The sequence below is a fragment of the Scyliorhinus canicula genome, chromosome 10, assembly GCF_902713615.1.
Source record: "Scyliorhinus canicula chromosome 10, sScyCan1.1, whole genome shotgun sequence".
NCBI lineage: Eukaryota > Metazoa > Chordata > Chondrichthyes > Carcharhiniformes > Scyliorhinidae > Scyliorhinus > Scyliorhinus canicula.
Window position 1 is genome coordinate 141263023 of NC_052155.1, and position 24004 is coordinate 141287026.

Genomic DNA, 24004 nt, shown 5'->3' on the forward strand with positions numbered 1-24004 from the left:
CCTAAAATGAATTAGCCCGATGTTCTGAAAAAGAGTGCAGACATCCAATTGGACAATACTACAAGGTTAACATTCATTATTGCTCAAGCTGTATATATGAGTATACTTATGGGTATATTTAGTTAAGTATGAGTATACTTATTTAAGTTTCATGATATTACCCTTTGTGATCTTATACATATGAGCACAAAGAAACATTCCCTCCCTCAATTCTACCGCTGAGATGTAACTGCACCTTTTTTCATAACACACTAGCAGTTTGCCAGATTAATGCAGAACGCATGCATCATATAGAAGAATAGCCAACAATACAGAATGTTAAGTGTCAGAAACATGATGCCCTTAACAGGCTGATTTTTAAAAAATAAAATTTTAAAAACTGCCTCTTTAGCCTGCTTATATAATCAAATTGGAAGTGCAATGAATCTGAATACCTCACCAGAACCGCTAACTTCCACATCAAATACCTGTAAAATGTTAAAGTCAGAGTACATCAATGTGACAGGCGAGTGCTGTCAGGTTCTGATCAGAAAGAAAAGCAGTAAAAGGAAAGCCAATTAACAGATATGAAAAATGGAAATTGGTATTTACTTACTGGCTCACCCAATTTACCCTCTTGTCCAGGTTGACCAGGGGCCCCACGTGCTCCTGGGGAGCCAACAATATTTGCATTCATCAATTCTGATTGTGCAGAGATACCTGGTGGTCCTGGCAATCCTGGAGGGCCAGGTGGCCCAGGGAGACCCTAGAAAACAGAATGGCACACAATAAACTTGTAGTATGGGAGCCAGTGGTTATGATACTGGACTAATAATCCAGAAAATGTAAGTCGATAATCCCACCATGGCAGTCTGAGAACTTGAATTAAGCTTCAAATACAAAAACGAAAACAGCAAACAAAAAGCTGATAGCATGGAGCTGTTGAATTAAAATGGTAACTAGTTCAATAACATGTCAGGAAGTCTGTGACCCTACCTGATCCGGCCCCATTGTGACTCTCTTAACTGCTCTTTGAAGTGGCCAAGAAAGCTACTTAATTGTATGAACTGCAACCCGTGATTCAAGAATGCAGCCCCCCACTACTTTCCCGATTAATTGAGGAATGGGCAATAAATACTGGCCTTGCTCGTCATGCCCATGTCCAGAATGATTGAAAGCAAACTAAGATCATTTCTTCCAGCTAGTAACTTCCGGGAGGAGAAGTGACTGCACATTAAATGAAAGGTCGATAATATAACAAAGATTTAGAAAGGGAGAAGAGTATGGCTGGTCCAATTTAGTTTCTGGTCAATAGTAATCCCCAGGATGTTGATACAGGGGCAATTCAGTGATGGTAATGCCACTGAATGTCATGGGGAGATGCTTAGATTCTCTCTTTTTGAAGATGGTCGTTGCCTGGTACTTTGTGGTTTGAATGTTACTTCCCACTTATCAGTCCAAGTTCAAAGGCATAGGGCGCGGTTTGCCCACCGTGCAAGGCGTGAAGGGTGAATCTTGGGAGAGCCCCAAATTGGGCTTTGCATCGGGAATGAGACCGCATGCAAGTCACAACTGCCCAGTACGATTTGGATCATACCTACGCTGGGCGCGATCCAGATAACAATATTTCAATGCGGCAAAAATATTCCAATGCCGTATTCACCTGGCGCTGGGGGAAGTCAACGGCCACACCTGCAAGGCCTCAACCAGGCGCCGTTTAGTACTGATTTCCACATGGCACCTCCGGGTGGGGGGGTTTCACGTAGGCCAATAGAGCCCCCGGGTGGTCAGGGATAGGGCAGGGTAGTAACAGCACCTTGGCACTGCCAGTTGACACCCTGGCAGTGTCACCAATCAGGGCACCTGATTGGTACTGCTAGGTTTCCAGGGAACTGCCAGGGTGCCGGCTGGCAGTGCCAAGGTGCCCAGATTCCAGGTTGGCACTCTCAAAGGTCGTGGCCTGAGGGGTCATGCCCATGAAGTGGGGGGGTTGTTGAGGAAGCTGTAGGATGGTTGCGGAGGTGAGAAGCAGTCCTGAAAGCGGGAATTCCTGAAAATGGGGGAGGGGGCAGTGTACAGATCAGGACAAACTTATGCCTCAATCTGGAAGGAGCCTGTCCTGTGGGCAAGTTCAAAGTGTGGCCTCAACGGGGAGAAACACCTCAACACCCTAAAGGAACCCAGCTAAATGCCATTGAATAACGGTGTCAATCTTGGCATTGCAGCTGTCGTGAAACACACTGCGAAATGCACCCAAAACTGAAATTCTTCCGGTGAATCACATCCATAGTCTTTCAAATTAGAATTTTAACCACGTCACAGTTTTAAACTGCACTATTTTAACTGGTTCCACTTGAACATTATATTGCACATTGCCTCAGGAATTCTGTTTTACCATCATTTCATGCCTGACAAACGTGACATTACTTGTCCTGATTGCTACCATTTTGGAGAGGCCTCCCCACTCCCCTACCCTCCGATACCCCTACCCTCTCCTGCCCTCCCATTTGCCCACTTTCTGGCTCCCCTACCCTCCTGTTCCCCTACTCTTCCACTCCCCTACCATCCCAATTCTGCTACCCTCTCATTCACTGACCCTCCCACTCACTGACCTCCCACTCACTGACCTCCCACTCACTGACCTCCCACTCACTGACCTCCCACTCGCTGACCCTCCCACTCCCTGACCCTCCCACTCGCTGATCCTCCCACTCGCTGATCATCCCATTCGCTGATCCTCCCACTCACTGACCCTCCCACTCACTGACCCTCCCACTCGCTGACCCTCCCACTCGCTGACCCTCCCACTCGCCGACCCTCCCACTCGCCGACCCTCCCACTCGCTGACCCTCCCACTCACTGACCCTCCCACTCGCTGACCCTCCCACTCACTGACCCTCCCACTCGCTGACCCTCCCACTCACTGACCCTCCCACTCACTGACCCTCCCACTCGCTGACCCTCCCACTCGCCGACCCTCCCACTCGCCGACCCTCCCACTCGCTGACCCTCCCACTCGCTGACCCTCCCACTCGCTGACCCTCCCACTCGCTGACCCTCCCACTCGCTGACCCTCCCACTCGCTGACCCTCCCACTCGCTGACCCTCCCACTCGCTGACCCTCCCACTCGCTGACCCTCCCACTCGCTGACCCTCCCACTCGCTGACCCTCCCACTCGCTGACCCTCCCACTCGCTGACCCTCCCACTCGCTGACCCTCCCACTCGCTGACCCTCCCACTCGCTGATCCTCCCACTTGCTGGTCCTCACACTCGCTGAACCTGCGACTCGCTGACCCTCCCACTCGCTGACCCTCCCACTCGCTGATCCTCCCACTCACTGACCCTCCCACTCGCTGACCCTCCCACTCGCTGATCCTGCCACTCGCTGACCCTCCCACTCGCTGACCCTCCCACTCACTGACCCTCCCACTCGCTGACCCTCCCACTCACTGACCCTCCCACTCGCTGACCCTCCCACTCGCTGATCCTCCCACTCGCTGACCCTCCCACTCGCTGATCCTCCCACTCGCTGATTGTCCCGATCGCTGATCCTCCCACTCGCTGATTAGAGATTAGAGAGATTAGAGAAATACAGCACAGAACAGGCCCTTCGGCCCACGATGTTGCGCCGAACTTTTGTCCTAGGTTAATCATAGAATTTTGGACAATTTTTCATGGCCAATCCACCCAACCTGCACATCTTTGGACTGTGGGAGGAAACCGGAGTACCCGGAGGAAACCCACGCAGTCACGGGGAGGATGTGCAGACTCCACACAGACAGTGACCCAAGTCGAAATCGAACTTGGGACCCTGGAGCTGTGAAGCAATTGTGCTATCCACAATGCTACCGTGCTGCCCTTAAGAAGTTAACCTACACTCCCTTATTCTACCCTAATCCAAGTACCTATCCAATAGCCGCTTGAAGGTCCATAAATTTTCCGACTCAAGTACTACCACAGGCAGTGCATTCCATGCCCCCACTACTCTCTGGGTAAAGAACCTACCTCTGACATCCCCTCTATATCTTCCACCATTTATCTTAAATTTATGTCCCCTTGTAATGGTGTGTTCCACCCGGGGAAAAAGTCTCTGACTGTCTACTCTATCTATTCCCCTGATCATCTTATAAACCTCTATCAAGTCGCCCCTCATCCTTCTCCGTTCTAATGAGAAAAGGCCTAGCACCCTCAACCTTTCCTCGTATGACCTACTCTCCATTCCAGGCAACATCCTGGTAAATCTCCTTTGCACCTTTTCCAAAGCTTCCACATCCTTCCTAAAATGAGGTGACCAGAACTGCACACAGTACTCCAAATGTGGCTGGTTCCGTGGCTGTGATGGATCAGTAAGCTACACATTTGGAAGCTCCCGTTTTAAAGAGATTTTTCGGCTCTTTTGAGAGCCCAAAACGGAAATTTTTCGACGTCTCCCGGTGGGGGAAGGTGTGCTGAACGACTTTCCCTGCAGTCCATGACTCGAACTCGGAGTGGAAAGGTGGAAAAAACAGCAGCAGCTCCTCAGAAAAAACGGGGGAAGGGATCCAAGATGGCCACTGACAAAGCTCCAGAGGGGTGGAGACTCTGGGCCCAGAAACAACAAACTGATCTCCTGCGCTGCTTTAAAGAATTCAAGGATGAAGTACTGAGCTCTCTGCAGGAAACAAACAGAAGGCTGTCAGAGATTCAGTCCACCCAGGGTACTGCCATCAAGAAGTTGCAGACGCAGGCCATTGAACGAGAGGAGGAGGCCGTGGTCCTCGTGAGTAAGGTGGAGGGGCACGAAGCACTCCACAAGAAGTGGCAGGAACGCTTCGAGGAGCTGGATCACCGCATGAGGCGGAAAAACCTGCGGATCTTGGGCCTTGCAGAGGGGCTGGAGGGATCGGACCTGACAGCCTATGTGGCTGTAATGCTGAATTCGCTAGTGGGGGCCGGATCTCTCCATCTGCCCTTGGAGCTGGAGGGAGCGCACAGGGTGCTGGCCAGGAGGCCCAAGGAAGATGAACCCCCGCGTGCGGTGCTGGTGAGGTTCCACCGGTTCAGTGATCGGGAGTGCGTGCTGCGCTGGGCCAAGAAGGTGAAGAGCAGCAATTGGGAGAATGGGGTAGTGCGGATCTACCAGGACTGGAGTGCGGAGGTGGCTAAGCGGCGGTCCGGATTTAATCGGACGAAAGACGTGCTTTATAGAAAAAAGATAAAGTTCGGAATGTTGCCGCCCGCGCGCCTGTGGGTAACTTATTCGGACCGGCATTATTATTTTGATTCCCCGGAGGAGGCGTGGGCCTTCGTGCGGACGGAGAAACTGGACTTGAACTAGGGGTTGGGGGTTGCGAGGTCGGCTGTAAGATATTAGTGCTGGATTCTGCTGTTGCTGTGTTCTCTTTTTCTTCTGTTGTTTTCTTCTTGTTTTAATACTTTTGCAATTTTGATATGGTTATTTACGGAGGGGTTGTTCTGCTATGTTTTTGTTTTTGTGCTGTGGGACATTGTCTGGGCTGTGTATCTTGAGGGGAGGGTCGGGGGGGTATGTTGTATTCTATGCCGGAGTGGGGGTATGGAGTGGGGCTGATATTTGGGAGCTGCGTCAGAAGGGTGTGGTGGGGCAGTGCTTTCCTCTGGTTTCCCGTGCTGCGGGGCTGGGGGGTGGAGATGGTGACGGGGGAGGCGGGGCCTTAACTGGTTCTTCCCCGCGCTGGAGCGGTGCCAGGAGGGGGGATAGATTGGGGGATGATCCCACTTCGGGAGGGGTCAGGCTTTGGCGGGAGTTTCCGGGGTCAGCAGAAGTTAGCTGACCCACGGAAGTACAATGGAGGACGGTTCGCGGCTGGGAGGGTTCCTAGCCTGGGGGGGAAGGGAGGGGGGGAAAGGGGAATACCGGGTTGCTGCTGGTAGGGTCAAGAAGGAGCTGGTGGGGGCTGGGGGGACAGAGGTGAGGGGTTGTCGCTATGGGGACGGGGTCGGGCAGGGGGTGCTGGCCTGGGGCGGGCAGTCAACGGGCTATGGCTAGCCGACGGGGGAGGGGAGCGGGACGCCCTCTGATCCGGTTGGTCACCTGGAATGTGAGAGGGTTGAATGGGCCGGTGAAGCGGTCGAGGGTACTGGCTCACCTGAAGGGGCTAAAGGCGAATGTGGCAATGCTTCAGGAGACCCACCTGAGGGTGGCGGACCAGGTCCGCCTGAGGAAGGGATGGGTGGGGCAGGTTTTCCACTCGGGGTTGGATGTGAGGAACCGGGGAGTGGCGATTCTGGTGGGGAAAAATGTGTTGTTTGAGGCATCAGAGGTGGTGGCGGATAAGGGGGGTAGGTATGTGATGGTTAGGGGCAGGCTACAAGGAGAGAAGGTGGTACTGGCTAGTGTGTATGCCCCAAATTGGGACAATGCGGGCTTTATGAGGCGTATGTTGGGACGGATCCCGGATCTGGAGGCGGGAGGTCTGATCATAGGGGGGGACTTTAATACGGTGTTGGATCCTTCACTGGATCGGTCCAGCTCTAGGACGGGTAGGAGGCCGGCGGCGGCCAAGGTACTGAGAGGGTTTATGGACCAGATGGGTGGGGTGGATCCATGGAGGTTTGTAAGGCCGAGGGCATGCGAGTACTCTTTATTCTCCGACGTACATAGGGTCTACTCTCGGATAGATTTCTTCGTGGTGAGTAGGGGACTGATTCCGAGAGTGGAGGAGGCCGAGTATTCGGCCATTGCAATCTCCGACCACGCTCAGCATTGGATAGAGTTGGAGATGGGAGAGGTGCGAGACCAACGTCCGTTGTGGCGGTTCGATGTGGGGTTGTTGGCGGAGGAGGAGGTGTGTAGGAGGGTCCGGGCAAGTATTGAGGGGTACCTTGAGGTGAATGATACGGGGGAGGTTCAGGTGGGGATGGTCTGGGAAGCCCTGAAGGCAGTAATTCGTGGGGAGCTGATATCCATCCGGGCACACAGGGAGAGGAGCGAGAGGAGTGAGAGGGATAGACTGGTGGGAAAGATGCTGGAGGTGGACAGGAGGTATGCAGAGGCACCAGAGGAGGGACTGTTGGGGGAGAGGCGCAGCCTGCAGGCTAAATTTGATTTTCTGACCACTAGAAAGGCGGAGGCACAGTGGAGGAAGGCACAAGGGGCAGTGTACGAACATGGTGAAAAGGCGAGTAGGATGCTGGCTCATCAGCTCCGTAAGCGGGATGCGGCTAAGGAGATTGCTGGAGTGAGAGACAAGAGTGGGAATGTGGTGCGGAAGGGGGTAGAGGTGAATGAGGTCTTCAAGGACTTTTACGGGGAACTGTATCGGTCGGAGCCAACGGGGGAGAGGAGGGGAATGAAGAGGTTCCTCGACGGGCTTTCTTTCCCGAAGGTGCAGGAGGAGAAGGTGGAGGGGCTGGGTGCACCGATTGAGCTGGAGGAGCTAGTTAAGGGGATCGGGCAGATGCAGTCAGGGAAGGCACCGGGGCCGGATGGGTTCCCGGTGGAATTTTATAAAAAGTTCGTGGACCTAGTGGGCCCCTTGCTGGTGCGGACACTCAACGAAGCGTGGGAAGGGGGGACTTTGCCCCCGACGATGTCACGGGCACTGATCTCGTTAATTTTAAAGAAGGACAAGGACCCCCAGCAGTGTGGTTCATACAGGCCCATATCTCTCCTCAACGTGGATGCTAAGGTGCTGGCAAAAATCCTGGCCACCAGGATAGAGGACTGTGTGCCAGGGGTTGTGCATGAGGACCAGACAGGTTTTGTGAAGGGAAGGCAGCTGAACACGAATGTGCGGAGATTGCTGAATGTCATTATGATGCCGGCGGTTGAGGGGGAGGCAGAGATAGTGGTGGCGCTGGATGCGGAGAAGGCCTTCGATAGAGTGGAGTGGGGGTACCTATGGGAGGTGTTGGGGAGGTTTGGATTTGGTGAAGGGTTCATTAGATGGGTAAGGCTGCTATATGAGGCCCCGATGGCGTGCGTGGCCACGAATAGGAGGAGGTCGGAGTACTTCCGGCTTTACCGAGGGACCAGGCAGGGTTGCCCCTTGTCCCCCTTGTTGTTTGCACTGGCAATCGAGCCGCTGGCGATGGCATTGAGAGATTCAGAGAGGTGGAGAGGCTTGGTGCGAGGTGGAGAGGAACATAGGGTGTCGTTGTATGCCGACGACCTGTTACTGTATGTGGCGGACCCGGTGGGAGGGATGCCGGGAGTGATGGAGTTACTAGCCGAGTTTGGGACCTTCTCAGGTTATAAATTAAACTTAGGCAAGAGCGAGGTGTTTGTGGTGCACCCTGGAGACCAGGAGGAAGGAATTGGTAGGCTCCCGCTTAGGAGGGCAGGGGAGAGCTTTAGGTACCTGGGGGTGCAAGTGGCCAGGGACTGGGGGACTCTCCACAAGCATAACTTTACTAGACTGGTAGATCAGATGGAGGAGGAGTTCAGGAGGTGGGACATGCTGCCATTGTCGTTGGCGGGGAGGGTGCAGTCCGTCAAAATGACAGTGCTTCCGAGGTTCTTGTTCCTTTTTCAGTGCCTGCCCATATTTATCCCCAGGGCCTTCTTTAGGAGAGTGACCGGCAGTATTCTGAGCTTTGTGTGGGCACATGGGACTCCGAGAGTGAGGAGGGTGTTCCTGGAGCGAGGAAGGGATAGAGGCGGGCTGGCGCTGCCCAACCTTCTGGGGTACTATTGGGCAGCCAATGTGTCAATGGTGCGTAAATGGGTGATGGAGGGGGGAGGGGCGGCGTGGAAAAGAATGGAGATGGCGTCATGTAGAGGTACGAGCCTGGGTGCCATGGTAACGGCACCGTTGCCGCTCTCCCCCAAGAGGTATACCACGAGCCCGGTGGTGGCGGCAACCCTAAGAATCTGGGGACAGTGGAGACGGCATCGGGGGGAAACAGGGGGCTCGATGGAGGCTCCACTGGGTGGCAACCATCGGTTCATCCCGGGGAACACGGATGGGGGATTCAGGGGATGGCAAAGGGCGGGCATCAGCAAATTGAGGGACCTGTTTATTGGCGGGAGGTTTTCGGGCCTGGGGGAACTGGAAGATATATTTGGCCTTCCCCAGGGGAACATGTTCAGATACCTGCAGGTAAAGGCGTTTGCTAGGCGACAGGTAGAGGGATTCCCTTTGCTGCCCTCGCAGGGGACGATGGACAGAGTGCTTTCGGGGGTGTGGGTAGGAGAGGGGAAGGTGTCTGACATCTATAAGGTAATGCAGGAGGTGGAGGAGTCGTCAGTGGAGGAGCTGAAGGCTAAATGGGAGGAGGAACTCGGGGAGCAGATAGAGGACGGGACTTGGGCGGAGGCCTTGGAGAGAGTCAACTCTTCCTCCTCATGTGCGAGGCTTAGTCTCATCCAATTTAAGGTGCTGCACCGGGCCCACATGTCCGGGACTAGGATGAGTAGGTTCTTCGGGGGTGAGGACAGGTGCACCAGATGTTCGGGGAGTCCTGCGAACCACGCCCATATGTTCTGGGCATGCCCAGCACTGGAAGAATTCTGGAAGGGGGTGGCGGGGACGGTGTCGAGGGTGGTTGGATCCAGGGTCAAGCCAGGGTGGGGACTCGCGATTTTTGGGGTTGGGGTGGAGCCGGGAGTGCAGGAGGCGAAAGAGGCCGGGGTCCTGGCCTTTGCGTCCCTAGTAGCCCGTCGAAGGATTCTGCTACAGTGGAAGGATGCGAAGCCCCCAAGCGTGGAGACCTGGATCAGTGACATGGCGGGATTTATAAAATTGGAAAAGGTCAAATTTGCCCTGAGAGGATCAACACAAGGGTTCTATAAACGGTGGCAGCCTTTTCTGGACTTCCTGGCTCAGAGATAGGTAACTGGGTCAATAGCAGCAGCAACCCGGGGGGTGGGGGGGGGGGGGGGGGGGGGGGGGTGCATTATTGTAGTGTTTATTCTGTAACTTTATAGTGTGTTAATTTGCGTTGTTGTTAAAATGCTGGGTTGTTCATGGGGATGGGGCGAATGTATATGATTGTTAATATTATTGTTATTTTCGGTATTTTACTAAGGTGCGTTATTGTTGTATAAAATCAAAATTTCTCAATAAAAATTATTTAAAAAAAAAAAAGTACTCCAAATGTGGCCTGACCAAGGTTTTGTACAGCTGCATCATCACCTCACGGCTCTTAAATTCAATCCCTCTGCTAATGAACGCTAGCACACCATAGGCCTTCTTCACAGCTCTATCCACTTGAGTGACAACTTTCAAAGAACTATGAACACTCCTTCCACTCGCTGATCCTCCCACTCGCTGACCCTCCCACTCGCTGATCCACCCACTCGCTGACCCTCCCACTCGCTGATTCACCCACTCGCTGACCCTCCCACTCGCTGAACCTGCGACTCGCTGACCCTCCCACTCGCTGACCCTCCCACTTGCTGATCCTTCCACTCGCTGATCCCCCCACTCGCTGATCCTCCCACTCGCTGATTGTCCCGATCGCTGATCCTCCTGCTCCACCAAGTCTCCCCAACACCACCCCTCCAGCTCATTGCCCAATCTGCCCCCGACCTTTGTTGTTATTGCTTCTTTTATCACAGTGAGGGTTCAGTAGAGGGAAGCGGCAAACAAGAGGGAATAGGCGAGGGAAGAAGTGACCAGAAGAGTAGGGAAATGGCAGTGTCAATAGTGGAAGAGTGCAAACAGTAATTTAGGTTTAGATTGGGATATGAACAGAAGTCAAGCATTTGCTCTCGATGCAGTTCAGTTAAGACAGTTCAGACAGACTAGCAATTACTTTCCAAACAGTTCAGAGAGTTAGTTGGTTCCTGGAAATCAAACCATGAAGACAGATTCTGAAGACTTCAGCTGGAGACCCTGCATTGTTCTGACAGGATTCAGGTCTATGTCGTAAATCAGTCTCAAAGAACATCTCTTCTGCAAGAATGCCTGGTCTGCTAACTATATTTAAAAGTGGATGTTGACCTGAGATTGGTTTGCATTGTTTAAGGAGTTTGCATTGTTTAAGGAGTAATTGTAAGATATTTTCTTCTGTAATGTTAAAGATATTTTAATACTGTGTTCGTAATAAACTTTGTTTTAAGATACCATATCCCAATTTACAAGAAATCACTCCTGGAAAGAGGTATCCTTTCCTCACAGTCTTACAAAATTAAAATTAAATATTGGGGTTTCTATCCAGTATCCTAGCCATTGTTGGGGCCTGGTCCTGGATCGTAATACAGGACATACCTGGGCATTTTCCACAGTGCCGATGACGTAGCTGTACTGAAACGGCTTGGCTCGGGGTGCAGCAAGTTCTGACCTCCCACTCACTGACCCAACAAGTCTTCAGTATTATTGCTGGAACATTGTCAGGGTTCATAATCTTTGCAGTGTCCACTGCCTTCAGTTGTTTCGTGATATCACGTAGGGTGAATAGAATTGGCTGAACACTGCCATTTATGATGCTGGGGACCGCAGAGGAGGGAAAGGAGTAATATAATTTGTTTCCAAAATGCAATGTAAATCAGAAGACTAATAATGCATGAATTTTTCCACGACTATGCTTCTGATGACAGGAATGCATACTGGGAAAACATGTAGGACTTTCATCCTTCCTATTGCCAGCCAATCCCAGTCCTGCACAATAACGTAAAGAAAGGAACTGACGAATAAAGGAATAAACCGATTTGCAGATGTAAGGTTACAAATGACAGTGCAGTGGTGGTTTGTGGCCTGCTTGTTCCAATGAATTGAAGGCCTTTTGGATATTATTGTTCTGGTTCTTCATTCACAATCCTTCGAGATCACACCCCAACTTGCTCCACAAAGTTGCTGGCCCCTGACCACTGAGTCAACTATATTCAAGAAGGAGGGAGGGATGGGAACCCAAGGGAAGCACAGAGCAAAGCATGGGGACAAGGGGGGAGAGGGCCATGCAGCTGCCCCTGCCCCTAACAATAAAAACTAAAAGCTCCAACAGAAAGCAGCGGAGCATAGTACATGGCTCCCAGGGTGGAAAGCAACATTAAGAGGGAGTCTAAACTACCAACGAGGGAGGTTAGGGGAGGGGGGGTGAACTCGTGTTGAAAGCATTGTCAATAAGAAACAAACTTTTTTGTAAATATCAGATACACTTGAGCTGTTACCCTGTAGAAACTGGAAAATACCAATAAAAATATTTTTAAAAAAGAGCATGTTCAAGAAGGAGGTTGATGGATTCCTACAAATTAAAAAACATCAAGGAATCTGGGGCCTCTGCAGGAAAGTGGTGTTCAAGTAGATCAGCCACAATCTCATTGAATGGCAGAGCATGCTCGAAGGGCTGAATGGCCTCCTCCTGCTGCTATTTCTGATGTTCGACTGTTCTCATCCCAGGCATTATTCCCAAATGCCAGCAACCTGCATTAATGACACAGTCTCATCCCACATATTCAAACATCCCTCTCAATGCTCCTTTTGAATCCCAATACCTTTTCCCTTCCAACATACCATCTCAGTCCCCACCCATTTTGGGCTGCAATCCCAAACTCCCGGGCGCGATTCTCCGCTCCCCACGCGGTGTGGGAGAATTGTGGGAGGGTCCCCCGACAAAATTCACTCCCCGCTCGATTCCCCCCACCCCGCCCCCCAACCCCGCTCGGAAGAATCGGCGTTCGCCGTTTTTCACGGTGAACAGCAATTCTCCGACCCGGATGGGCCGAGCGGCCTGCCGTTCGCAGCCGTTTCACGACGGCGGCAAACACACCTGGTCGCTGCCGTCGTGAAACGGGAGTGAGAAGCCCATTTGGGGCTTGTAGGTGGCCTAGAAAGGAAACAGCACCACGATTGTGCTCGGGAGGGGACAGGCCCATGATCGGTGCCCACCGATCGTCGGGCCGGCGTCCAAATCGGACGCACTATTTCCAATCCGCCGCCCCGCAAGATCAAGCCATCACGTCTTGCGGGGCGGCTGAGGGGAAAGACGGCCAACCTGCGCATGCGCGGCTGACGTTAGTAGGCGCGCCGGCCGCGTCATTTTCAGTGCGACGCCCCCGCGGCCGAGATTTATAGACCGCCGCTCCTAGCCCCGCCGGGAGGGGAGAATAGGGGGCGAGGAGCGGCCTCCGAGGCCGTCGTGAAACTCGGCCGAGTTCACGATGGCCCTCCCAATTTTTCCCGGGAGCGGAAAATTCCGCCCCCCAAATCTATAGCACTTCATGGCCCTGACAAATTAAGTTCTTTACCCGTCAGTCTGGTCACAATAAAACTCCAGAGGGATCTGTAAGTATGGTATTATTTATTTTTAAACAACTTGCAAGGCTGACCCGCTCTATAGAGATTCAGAACACATACAGTCTCCTGAAGCTCCCAGAACCGAGTTATCTCTGCACCTATCAATTCAAATGGCATCAAGTTTCACATACAAGATTCCCATAGGTCATCCTATACACCTCCTGACCTGGCCATATATCCTGATTGGCTCACTTCGCATTCCTCAACCCTGGGCCTCTTGTTACCCAGCATCCTTTTCACCATCCTCTGCACGAGGCTCCCCTCCCCCCTTTCCTGGCCACGCTTTGCTGAATTCCTTTGTTCATTACCATGCTAACTCACTACCATCAGACCGGCTCTATCCTCTACATTATTCTAATTAATTATCCTATTTTATATCACATTCGTTTGTTCAATTTTTCAGCTCCAGGTCAGAATCCTTTTCCCAGTATTCCAAAAAACTTTCTATTCAATGTTCCTAGACATCCTGAATCTCCCTGCTGTTCAAATTGCTGGTTTAATCTGGGAAACTGTGAGCACAAAGACTTGTTAAACACTAACATGGGTCAGAAACAGAGCAGTCGCACATCAGCTCCGATTCGCAAACTGCCCCATCACTATTGAGGCTGTGAAATTTGGCAAATATGCCATTTTTTGTCAGAGTAAGATACCCACTTGAATTATCTCTGTGTCGTCTTCACTATCATCAAAACCAGAACCTTCTACACCAAAGATCCTCTGCAAGGAGAGAAAAGAGAAAAATAATATGATCAAAAGCTGGATTTGACAATATTTCCATCATCTATAGTATCAACTTCCCTCTGGCATGATTTGCTTCATTGTCCGATTTGATTTAATTTATTGATATTTATATAGTTTTCATGAGGAAGCATCCCAGTGTGTGATCCCTGCTTTTACAGGTGGTGACATAGAGTTCTATACTGAAAACTCCCCGGCTGGCTGGACTTTCCACTAGCTGCTTCCACACCCAAATCACTAATATGACCCTATCTCTCTCCCTACTCTTTCTTTGAGCACCTCAACTTGTTCCACCCCCACTTGTCTCTCTTAAAATCTTCATTTTCTACTGCACCCTCTATGAGGTTATTTTTCAGTATCTCACCGATATCCACACTGCCTTCCTTTCTGATCCTCTGTGATGATTGGCTCCTCAGCTTTGGCGATTGCAATTCACAACTCACCCCCTCTCCTCTGACCTCACCGTCACTGTGTCTCCCCTTAACTTCTCCCTCCTGCTACGAACAGGGGAGTGATGGGTAGAATGATTCCCCAACGCTTAATACAAAGAACAAAGAAAAGTACAGCACAGGAACGGGAGCTTCGGACCTTCAGGCGCGTGCCAACATGATTCTCTTTCTAAAAAATGTCGACTGCCCTTACTCGGTTCATATCCTTCTATTCCCTCCCTATTCATGGACCCATCCAGATGCTTCTTAAATGTTGCTAATATACCTGCTTCTACCACATCCTCTAGCAGCGTGTTCCAGGCACCCACCACTCTCTGCGTGAAAAACCTACCCCACACATCTCCCTTAAACTTTCCCCCTCTCACCTTGAACCTGTGCCCCATTGTAATTGACACTTCCACCCTTGGATAAAGCCTTTGACTATCCATCCTGTCTATGCCTCTCATAATATTGTCGACCTCTATCAGGTCTCCCCTCAGCTTCCGTCTTTCCAGTGAAAACAATCCTAAGATATTCAACCTCTCCTCAAAGCCAACAGTCTCAAGACCAGGCAACATCCTGGTGAACCTTCTTTGCACTCTCATAGAATTTCATAGAATTTACAGTGCAGGAGGCCATTTGGCCCATCGAGTCTGCACCGACTCTTGGATAGAGCACCCTACCCAAGCCCACACCTCCACCCTATCCCCATAACTCAGTAACCCCACCCAACACTAAGGACAATTTTGGACACTAAGGGCAATTCAGCATGGCCAATCCACCTAACCTGCACATCTTTCGACTGTGGGAGGAATCCGGAGCACCCGGAGGGAACCCACGCACATACGGGGAGAATGTGCAGACTCTGCACAGACAGTGATCCAAGCCGGGAATCGAATCTGGGATCCTGGAGCTCTGAAGCAATTGTGCTAACCACAATGCTACCGTGCTGCCCAAAAGTCTCTCTCCAAAGTTTCCACGTCCTTCGGATAATGTAGTGACCAGAACTGCATACAATACTCTAAATGCGGCCTAACCAAGGGTTTATGTAGCTGCAATACGATTTCCTAACTCTTATAGTCAGTGCCCCAGTTCATGAATGCAAGCATATCATATGCCTTCTTAATCACCTCGGCCACCTGTGTTGCCACTTTTATGGAACTGCATGTATGTTAATGTTCCTAAGGGTTCTGCTATTTACAGTATAATTCTAACCTAGATTACATCCTCCAAAATGTATCACCTCGCATTGTGCGGATTAAACTCCATCTGTCATTTCTGTGCCCAAGTCTCCAATCTATCTATATCCTGTTGTATCCTCTGACAATCCTCAGAACTATCAGCAACTCCGCCAGTCTTCGTGTCATCCGCAAACTTACTAATCAGAGCACCCACTTTTTCCTCCAGATCATTTATATATACTACAGACAACAGAGGTCCCAGCACTGATCCCTGCGTAACACACTAACTACAGATCTCCATTCAGAAAAACACCCTTCCACCACTACTCTGTCTTCTACAACCAAGCCAGTTCTGGCCAGCCCATCCCGAATCCCATGTGATTTTAGTTTTAGTACCAGTCTGCATGTCAAACGCCTTACTAAAGTCCATATAAACTACATCCACAGCCCTTCCCTCAACAATTTTCTTTGCCACCTCATCAAAAAACTCAATCAAGTTGGTGAGACATAACCTTCCCCGTACAAAACCATGCTGCCTGTCAATAACTAGTTCATTTTCCTCCAAATGTGCATTCATCCTGTTCCTCAGTATCTTTTCCAAATGTTTCCCCATCACTGATGACTAGCTGTCCGGCCTATAATTTGCTGGATTGTCCCTGCTTCCTTTCTTAAACAAGGGAACAACACTGGCTATTCTCAAGACCTCTGGAATGTCACCTGTCAAAGAGGATGTAAAGATATCTGACAAAGCCCCAGCTATTTCTGCCCTTGCCTCCCTCAGTAATCTGAGATAGATCCCATCCGGCCTCGGGGACCTGTCTACCTTAATGCAATTTAGGATGCTCAACAATTCCTTCTTTCTCTTGCTACCCTCAGGTACCAATGACCTAACTTTCATTTGAACAAAGAAAATCTTTTATTCTAGCTTCCATGTTTGTGCCATTTATAATTATTAGTAAATTCACAAAAACAGAGTTATACATTGGGAGAAAAAGAATGGCCACATAATCAAGGCCCAAATCGTTCACAAAATTGGTACCCATATTTACTCACAGGTCTGTGTTTTCGCCCAGGTGGACCAGGAAGGCCAGGTGGACCAGGAGGACCTGGTAAACCAGAAATCCCAGGATCGCCCTGAGGGGAGAATGGGATGATAATCAACCACAACATAAAGTATTTTACTGAAATCCAGGTCACATAAACTCTAGAAGGGGCAGCACGGTAGCATGTGGTTAGCATAAATGCTTCACAGCTCCAGGGTCCCAGGTTCGATTCCCGGCTGGGTCACTGTCTGTGCGGAGTCTGCACGTCCTCCCCGTGTGTGCGTGGGTTTCCTCCGGGTGCTCCGGTTTCCTCCCACAGTCCAAAGATGTGCGGGTTAGGTGGATTGGCCATGCTAAATTGCCCGTAGTGTCCTAAAAAGTAAGGTTAAGGGGGGGGGTTGTTGGGTTACGGGTATAGGGTGGATACGTGGGTTTGAGTAGGGTGATCATTGCTCGGCACAACATCGAGGGCCGAAGGGCCTGTTCTGTGCTGTACTGTTCTATCTTCTATGTTCTAACAGGAAAACCTGCCGCATTATCATAGAATTTACAGTGCAGAAGGAGGCCATTCAGCCCATCGAGTCTGCACCGGCTCCTGGAAAGACCACCCTACCCAAGGTCAACAACTCCACCCTATCCCCATAACCCAGTAACCCCACCCAACACTAAGGGCAATTTTGGACTCTAAGGGCAATTTATCATGGCCAATCCACCTAACCTGCACATCTTTGGACTGTGGGAGGAAACCGGAGCACCCGGAGGAAACCCAGCAACACACGGGGAGGATGTAAAGACTCCACACAGACAGTGACCCAAGCCAGAATCGAACCTGGGACCCTGGAGCTGTGAAACGATTGTGCTATCCGCAATGCTACCGTGCTGCCTTAGCTCACCACAAGCACATGGGGTGGGATTCTCCGACCCCCCCCCCCCCCGCTGGGTCGGAGAATCGCCGGGGGAGGGGCGGCGTGAAACCTGCCCCCGCTGGCTGCCGAATTCTCCGGCGCCGGGGATTTGGTGGGGGCGGGAATCGCGCCGCGCCTGTTGATGGCCACTAGCAGACTCTCCGGCCACTCTCCGGCCCGCGTTGGTCTAAGTGGCCGCCCATCTTTGGCCAGTCCCGCCGGCATGTATTACACCAGGTATTTGCCTGGGACGCAGGGCGATCTGGCCCTGGGGAGGTGCCCCTACGGTGGCCTGGCCTGAGATCGGGGCCCACCGATCCGTGGGAGGGCCTGTGGTGTGGGGGCATTCTATTCTTCCGCGTCGGCTGCTATGGTCCTCTGTGATGGCCGACGCAGAGATGAACCCCCCTGCGCACGTGCTGGGATGACGCCAACACACACTGGCGCTCCCGCACATGCGCCAATGCGCGCCGACCGGTGGAGGCCCTTCGGCACCGGTTGGCGTGGCGCCAAGCCCCTTCCCCGCCGGCCGTTGCGGTGCAAACCACTCCGTCGCCAGCCTAGCCCCTGAAGGTGCAGAGGATTCCGCACCTTTGGGGCGGCCCGCGCCGGAGTGGTTCACGCCATTCCTTTGCGCCGGAGTTGCCCACCCCACCGATTCCCGCAGAATCCTGCCTAATATATCTTTCCACCTGGAATCCTTTGAATTTCTCATGCACATAAAACATTTTTCTGAACTGCTCTGTGGTTAGGAAACCAGATGCTCAGACTGTAACTGTGAGCAATTAGGATCAAAGTGCGTTCTTGCCTCTTCGGTGAAATAACACTTATAGCGAATTTTTGTCCATTTGCTCCTCACAGTATTGCCTAATTATATAATCCTTTAACTGAAGTGGAAATTCATTGGATGCATTGTGTTTGACTGTCGCTACAGATGGTGCCTGAGGGGTGTCAGCTTTCTGGGAAGGGAGATGAGCTATCTTTCCCAACGGGATATAAAAATCAGATGGGAAGTGTGGAGCATTGTAAGGTAACTTACTGGGCAGCACGGTAGCATTGTGGATAGCACAATCGCTTCACAGCTCCAGGGTCCCAGGTTCGATTCCGGCTTGGGTCACTGTCTGTGCGGAGTCTGCACATCCTCCCCGTGTGTGCATGGGTTTCCTCCGGGTGCTCCGGTTTCCTCCCACAGTCTAAAGATGTGCAAGTTAGGTGGATTGGACATGATAAATTGCCCTTAGTGTCCAAAATTTGCCCTTAGTGTTGGGTGGGGTTACTGAGTTATGGGGATAGGGTGGACGTGTTAACCTTGGGTTGGGTGCTCTTTTCTAGAGCCGGTGCAGACTCGATGGGTCGAATGGGTTCCTTCTGCACTGTAAATTCGATGTCTATGTCTATGTAACTGTTTGTCAAACTGTTCTGAAGTTTGCTGAGATTAGACTGCCAATGTTGTCTCTTTACATTGTAGGAGCATTTATCTTTAGTTTTTGCCTACCGGGGAGGAGAGCTAGACAATTTAAGGTATCATTAGGCTATTAAATGCGAGATGAACTTGAAGAAATGGGCAGTTTAGTCATTCATGTAAAATTACATCGAAGAGGGAGAAATCATGTGGCTGCATTTTCGCGAGCTCCAGCTCTGCTCATCTTTTAATCCTTGTTTATATCCCTGCGCACATCTCTTTTCTGTCTTATTTTGGTTTACATAACTTTTTGGTCAGTGTTTCTGTGCTTTTGAGTCGAGACAATGTTCTTATATATCCTTGTTGATTTGTGGCGGCTGGGGGAGTTGAGGTAAGTCGACCACATGACCCGACCCAACCACGTGGTGTTCAGCCTGTCCATCATCCTAAATGGGGAGAAAAGGTAAAAGACCGAACCATTGGGCGACACGGTCGCACAGTGGTTAGCACTGCTACCTATGACGTTCCGTGTGGAGTTTGCGCATTCTCCCCTGTCTGCCTGGGTCTCACCCCCACAACCCAAAGATGTGCAGGGTAGGTGGGTTGCTAAATTGGCGCTTAATTGGAAAAATAATAATTGGGTGCTCTAAATTTATTTTTAAAAAGATGGGGCCTTTCTGGGCCCAAACCAAGGCCAATCTCAGCGTTTCTAGACCGCGGGGGGGGGTGTGAGGCTTCACCAGTGAAGCAGAAATGCTCGAGCCACCGCTGGAGCGACAGGTACCCCCCCCCCCCCCCCCCCCGACCACACCAGAAGGTGAACTCAACCTCGAGAACAAGCTGGATGACCTCAACGCTAGAATTAACTCGCTAAAGAGAAGTGAGGAACTGCTATGTGCTCTCTTCACCGAGACATTGCTTTTATTTTCCTCACAGTACAAACAAAGGATAACCAGGTTGCCACTCCGTAGGTTACTTAACCAGTTGTCAGAGTTTAGTTACAGAGGTGTTGCTCACAGTCTAAGTTGGGAGTAGAGGGAAAATCTCCCAACTGCATCTGATGATGTCACCATATACTCATGTGACACACTATACAGAGGTTATTGGTCACAATATATAACAGTTATGACACCAGATTAATGATCCAGTGAACAGAATTCAAAGCCTGCCAAGGTATCTCAAAATTTCAATTCACTTTTAGTTTGCTAGATCCAGCAGGGCTGTGAAACTATCATGAAAAACCACTCGTTCACTACTATCATCCAGGAAAGGAAAATTGCCTCGCCTATTCAGTCCGGCCTATGTGACTCCACCTCACATCAATGTTGCTGACTCTTAATTGATCTCTGAAGGTCCTCGCAAGCCACTTGTGAGCATCATATTGCTACCAGTGGTCCAAATAGAGGGCTCATTCAGGCCAAGTAGGGATGGTTAATAAATGCTGGCCTTGCCAACAACATTTACATCCCCCATCATCCGGAGAGTTAATTTTTAGAACATCTCCTGTTCTCATTCTAGGGCATCAAATCTGTGGTAATTCTTATCTCCATTGGCCTTTCCCTCCTCCTGCAACATGCAGTTTTCCAAATCCCAATTGGCATCACCACTTCCAGATTCATCCTTTCCTTTCTATTATCTGCTTCAAGTTTGGTCATGTCTTGCCCCCATGGATCCTTCATTGAAGCTGCTCGACAAAATGAACCATTCGATATACCTTCTCTCCTTTGAGTCCTGGATCGCCTTTTGTTCCTCTAAATCCCTGAGATCCTTTATTACCCTGAATTTAAATAAAAATAAAGATACATTTTAAAAACATATTTATTTACCATCAGTAAAATTGCTGAAGAGGAGCTTAAAAAGGGCCCCTATCAATGGCTGATTTTTAAAATAGAATTTACAGTGCAGAAGGAGGCCGTTCGGCCCATCGAGTCTGCACTGGCTCCTGGAAAGAGCACCCTACCCAAGGTTAACACCACCACCCTATTCCCATAACCCAGTAACCCCACACAACACTAAGGGCAATTTTGGACACTAAGGGCAATTTATCATGTCCAATCCACCTAACTTGCACATCTTTGGATTGTGGGAGGAAACCGGAGCACCCGGAGGAAACCCACGCACACATGGGGAGGATGTGCAGACTCCGCACAGACAGTGACCCAAGCCGGAATCGAACCTGGGACCCTGGAGCTGTGAAGCATTTGTGCTATCCATAATGCTAGCATGCTGCCCACTAATGTCAGTGGTTAGCACTGTCACTTGACAGCTCCAGGATCCAGGTTCAATTCCCAGCTTGAGTCACTGTCTGTGCCGAGACTGCACGTTCTCCCCGTGTCTGCGTGGGTTTCCTCCGGATGCTCCGGTTTCCTCCCACAGTCCAAAGACTTGCAGGTTAGGTGGACTGGACATGATAAATTGCCGGTCCCACCGGCGTGCTGAACCAGAAATCAAACGCGGCGGGACGGAGAATCCAGCCCATGTACTTCAGTTTAAACAGAGTTGGGTCTTTTTGCGTCCAGACCTTAATTTGCCTTGCGGACATCAAAATTTTGCATATTCCAATTCCTAGTAAAGGGGCCGGGCTTGTGGGCAGTGGGAGGTGACACAAAGCATCAGCGCTACATATCCAGGTTGCAGGGTGGTGCTCTAAAAGATATTCATAAGCTTCAAGTAACAGGGCCCAACACTGTATCTGGGTGGAGGCAATGGGGGGATAATTCCCCCTATCAAATCATTACTTATCCTCTTTAAATAGTCCAAAGAAGGGCTTGTGATTGGTTACTGTTATGAAATGCCTATTGTAGACGTATTGATGGAACTTTTTTTACACCAAACACAACCAGCAAGCACTTTTTCTCAATTTGAGAATACTTTCACTTGGCATCCAAAAGGATCCTGGATACGATAGGCCTTTCCGTTTCATTTTTACAGCGGTGGGAAATTACCGCCCTAACTCCATAAAGGGTTGCGTCACATGTCGGAATGAGTTTCTTCTGAGGGTCGAAATGGGCCAATACAGCAATTTTCTAACTTAGCCTCCACCTGTGGTTCCTCCCAAGACTACCTTTGATACTTCCGCAGTAGGGTACCTACAGTGCAGAAGGAGGACACCCCCCCCAAAATAGCACCAGGTCCGCTTCCCCACCCCACCCACGTAATCCCACCCAACCTTTGGGCACTAAGGGCAATTTAGCATTACCAATCCACCTAACCTGCACATCTTTGGACTGTGGGAGGAAACCAGAGCACCCAGAAGAAACCCACACAGACATGGGAAGAATGTGCAAACTCCACTCGAGACTGTCACCCAAGGTCAGAATTGAACCCGGGTCCCTGGCTCTGTGAAGCAGCAATGCTAACCACTGTGCCACCCTGCTGCCCATAAAATAAGGTCACTGCAGTCCCAGATGACCATAGGCTGCTTTGTCCTTTGAGGATGAGAGCTGGCTGGTGCTGATCTAACCTGAGGATCAGCCACCTCAGGCTAGAGGCAAGGTTGAGAAGGAAGGATTTTATCTCCGTAGTGTTTCTTGAAGTTGGTGCTTCCTTGATGGTCTTTACCGTGTCTTCTTTTTATCCATCCAATAGCCAAGCAAGTCACTTAATTTGCTTGAAAACACATTTTCCTTTCTTCAGGTGTTCCCAGTCATTGAGACACTCTGCAAGACCTCTTCTAAATTCACCAGGTGAAGTTTCTGTTCTGAAGTCCCCATGGCCAGGACGTCATCCAAGTATGCCACATTGGGTAACCCTTGGGGCCAATTCTCCATGATCTGTTGGATTATGGCACATGCTGATGAGACCCTGAAGGGCAAGCAAATCTATTTTTTACACAGAGGGTAGTGGGTGCCTGGAACTCGCTGCCGGAGGAGGTGGTGGAAGCAGGGATGATAAGGGGCATCTTGACAAATACATGAATAGGATGGGAATAGAGGGCTATGGACCCAGGAAGTGTAGAAGATTTTAGTTTAGACGGGCAGCATGGTCGGCACGGGCTTGGAGGGCCGAAGGGCCTGTTCCTGTGCTGTACTTTTCTTTTTTCTTTGTTTGTTCTTACAGGCCCTTGAGTGTGTTGATTGAAACATACTTCTGGAAGGCTCGTTTAATTCAAGTTGAACATAGGCGTGGCTCATATCCAACTTATTGAACGTCTGGCCACCTGCTAACTTGGCATTCAGGTCTTCGATTCGAGGCATGGGGATCTGTCTAGCTTGCAAACCCGATTGACCGTTAGTTTATAATCTCCACGGAGGTGGACCTATTTGTCTGGTTCGACAGAAAAGACAGGCGTGGCTCAGTCTGCGGAGTGTACGGCCTTATTATGCCCAGAATTTCCAGGCACCCAAGTTCAGTCCCCACCTTTTCCAATATGGACTTACTTGAAAGATTTAAGCGCAGCATCAGGGCCGATATGAATCTTGGTTTTGGCTTCTCTTGGCTTTGGTTGCAGTGTATTTTTTGATGATTTCATACAGTCCTCCCACACCCAGCCTGAAGATCTCCAATCCGCTCAGCCTGATCCACTGGAGCCAATCTCTCCCTATTATGCATGGTCCTATCCCCACACAACGATGAGTAGATGTAGGGCTGATTGCTGCTTGTAAGTCACTGGGGTCGTTGTGCTGCCCTTTATTCGTAATTTGTACTCCAGCATCTCTTTGCTCCCCTACCTTATTTAGGTGCTCAGTTTCCAAAAGATAGAATTCTCTGGTCATCGGGATTCAGTTTCCTGCTGGCATTGCACCCCCGCCAGGGGGTTTCACAGAAGCATGGGGTGGTTTCAATGGGAAATCCCAGTGCCAGCGAATGGTGCGCGGCTGGGGAACCGGAGAATCTGCTCATGACCTCCTTATTTTTCTTACCCAAATGTAATATCTCACGCTTATCTCTCTATATCAAAATTAATTCACCAATTATATGCCCATTCTGCATGTTTATTATCAATACAAACTAAGGTCCTCTTTATCTTCTTTACCACTGTCATACACAGTGCCAGTCATTTCAATGGCATAATCACCAGTATCCCAGATGCCTCTCCTATGTTATTCCCTTTCCCAAATGTTATGACCATGAAGTCTCCCCATCAAACAACGTCTGCCACTTGTCAGCCCAATTCCCTAATCTATA

General features: G+C 50.4%; 1 protein-coding gene across 6 annotated transcripts in view; it reads right to left on the reverse strand.

The window, feature by feature from the left end:
• LOC119972690 (collagen alpha-1(XV) chain-like) overlaps positions 1-24004 on the reverse strand; it is a 521348-nt gene that overhangs the window by 224355 nt on the left and 272989 nt on the right. For all 6 annotated transcript variants that reach the window (XM_038809807.1, XM_038809806.1, XM_038809803.1 and 3 more), the window contains 4 exons: positions 20592-20654; positions 16581-16661; positions 13835-13897; positions 596-745 (listed from right to left, as the gene is read on the reverse strand). In XM_038809807.1, coding sequence (XP_038665735.1) covers positions 596-745; positions 13835-13897; positions 16581-16661; positions 20592-20654 — 357 coding nt within the window. The remainder of the gene's footprint in view (positions 1-595; positions 746-13834; positions 13898-16580; positions 16662-20591; positions 20655-24004) is intronic.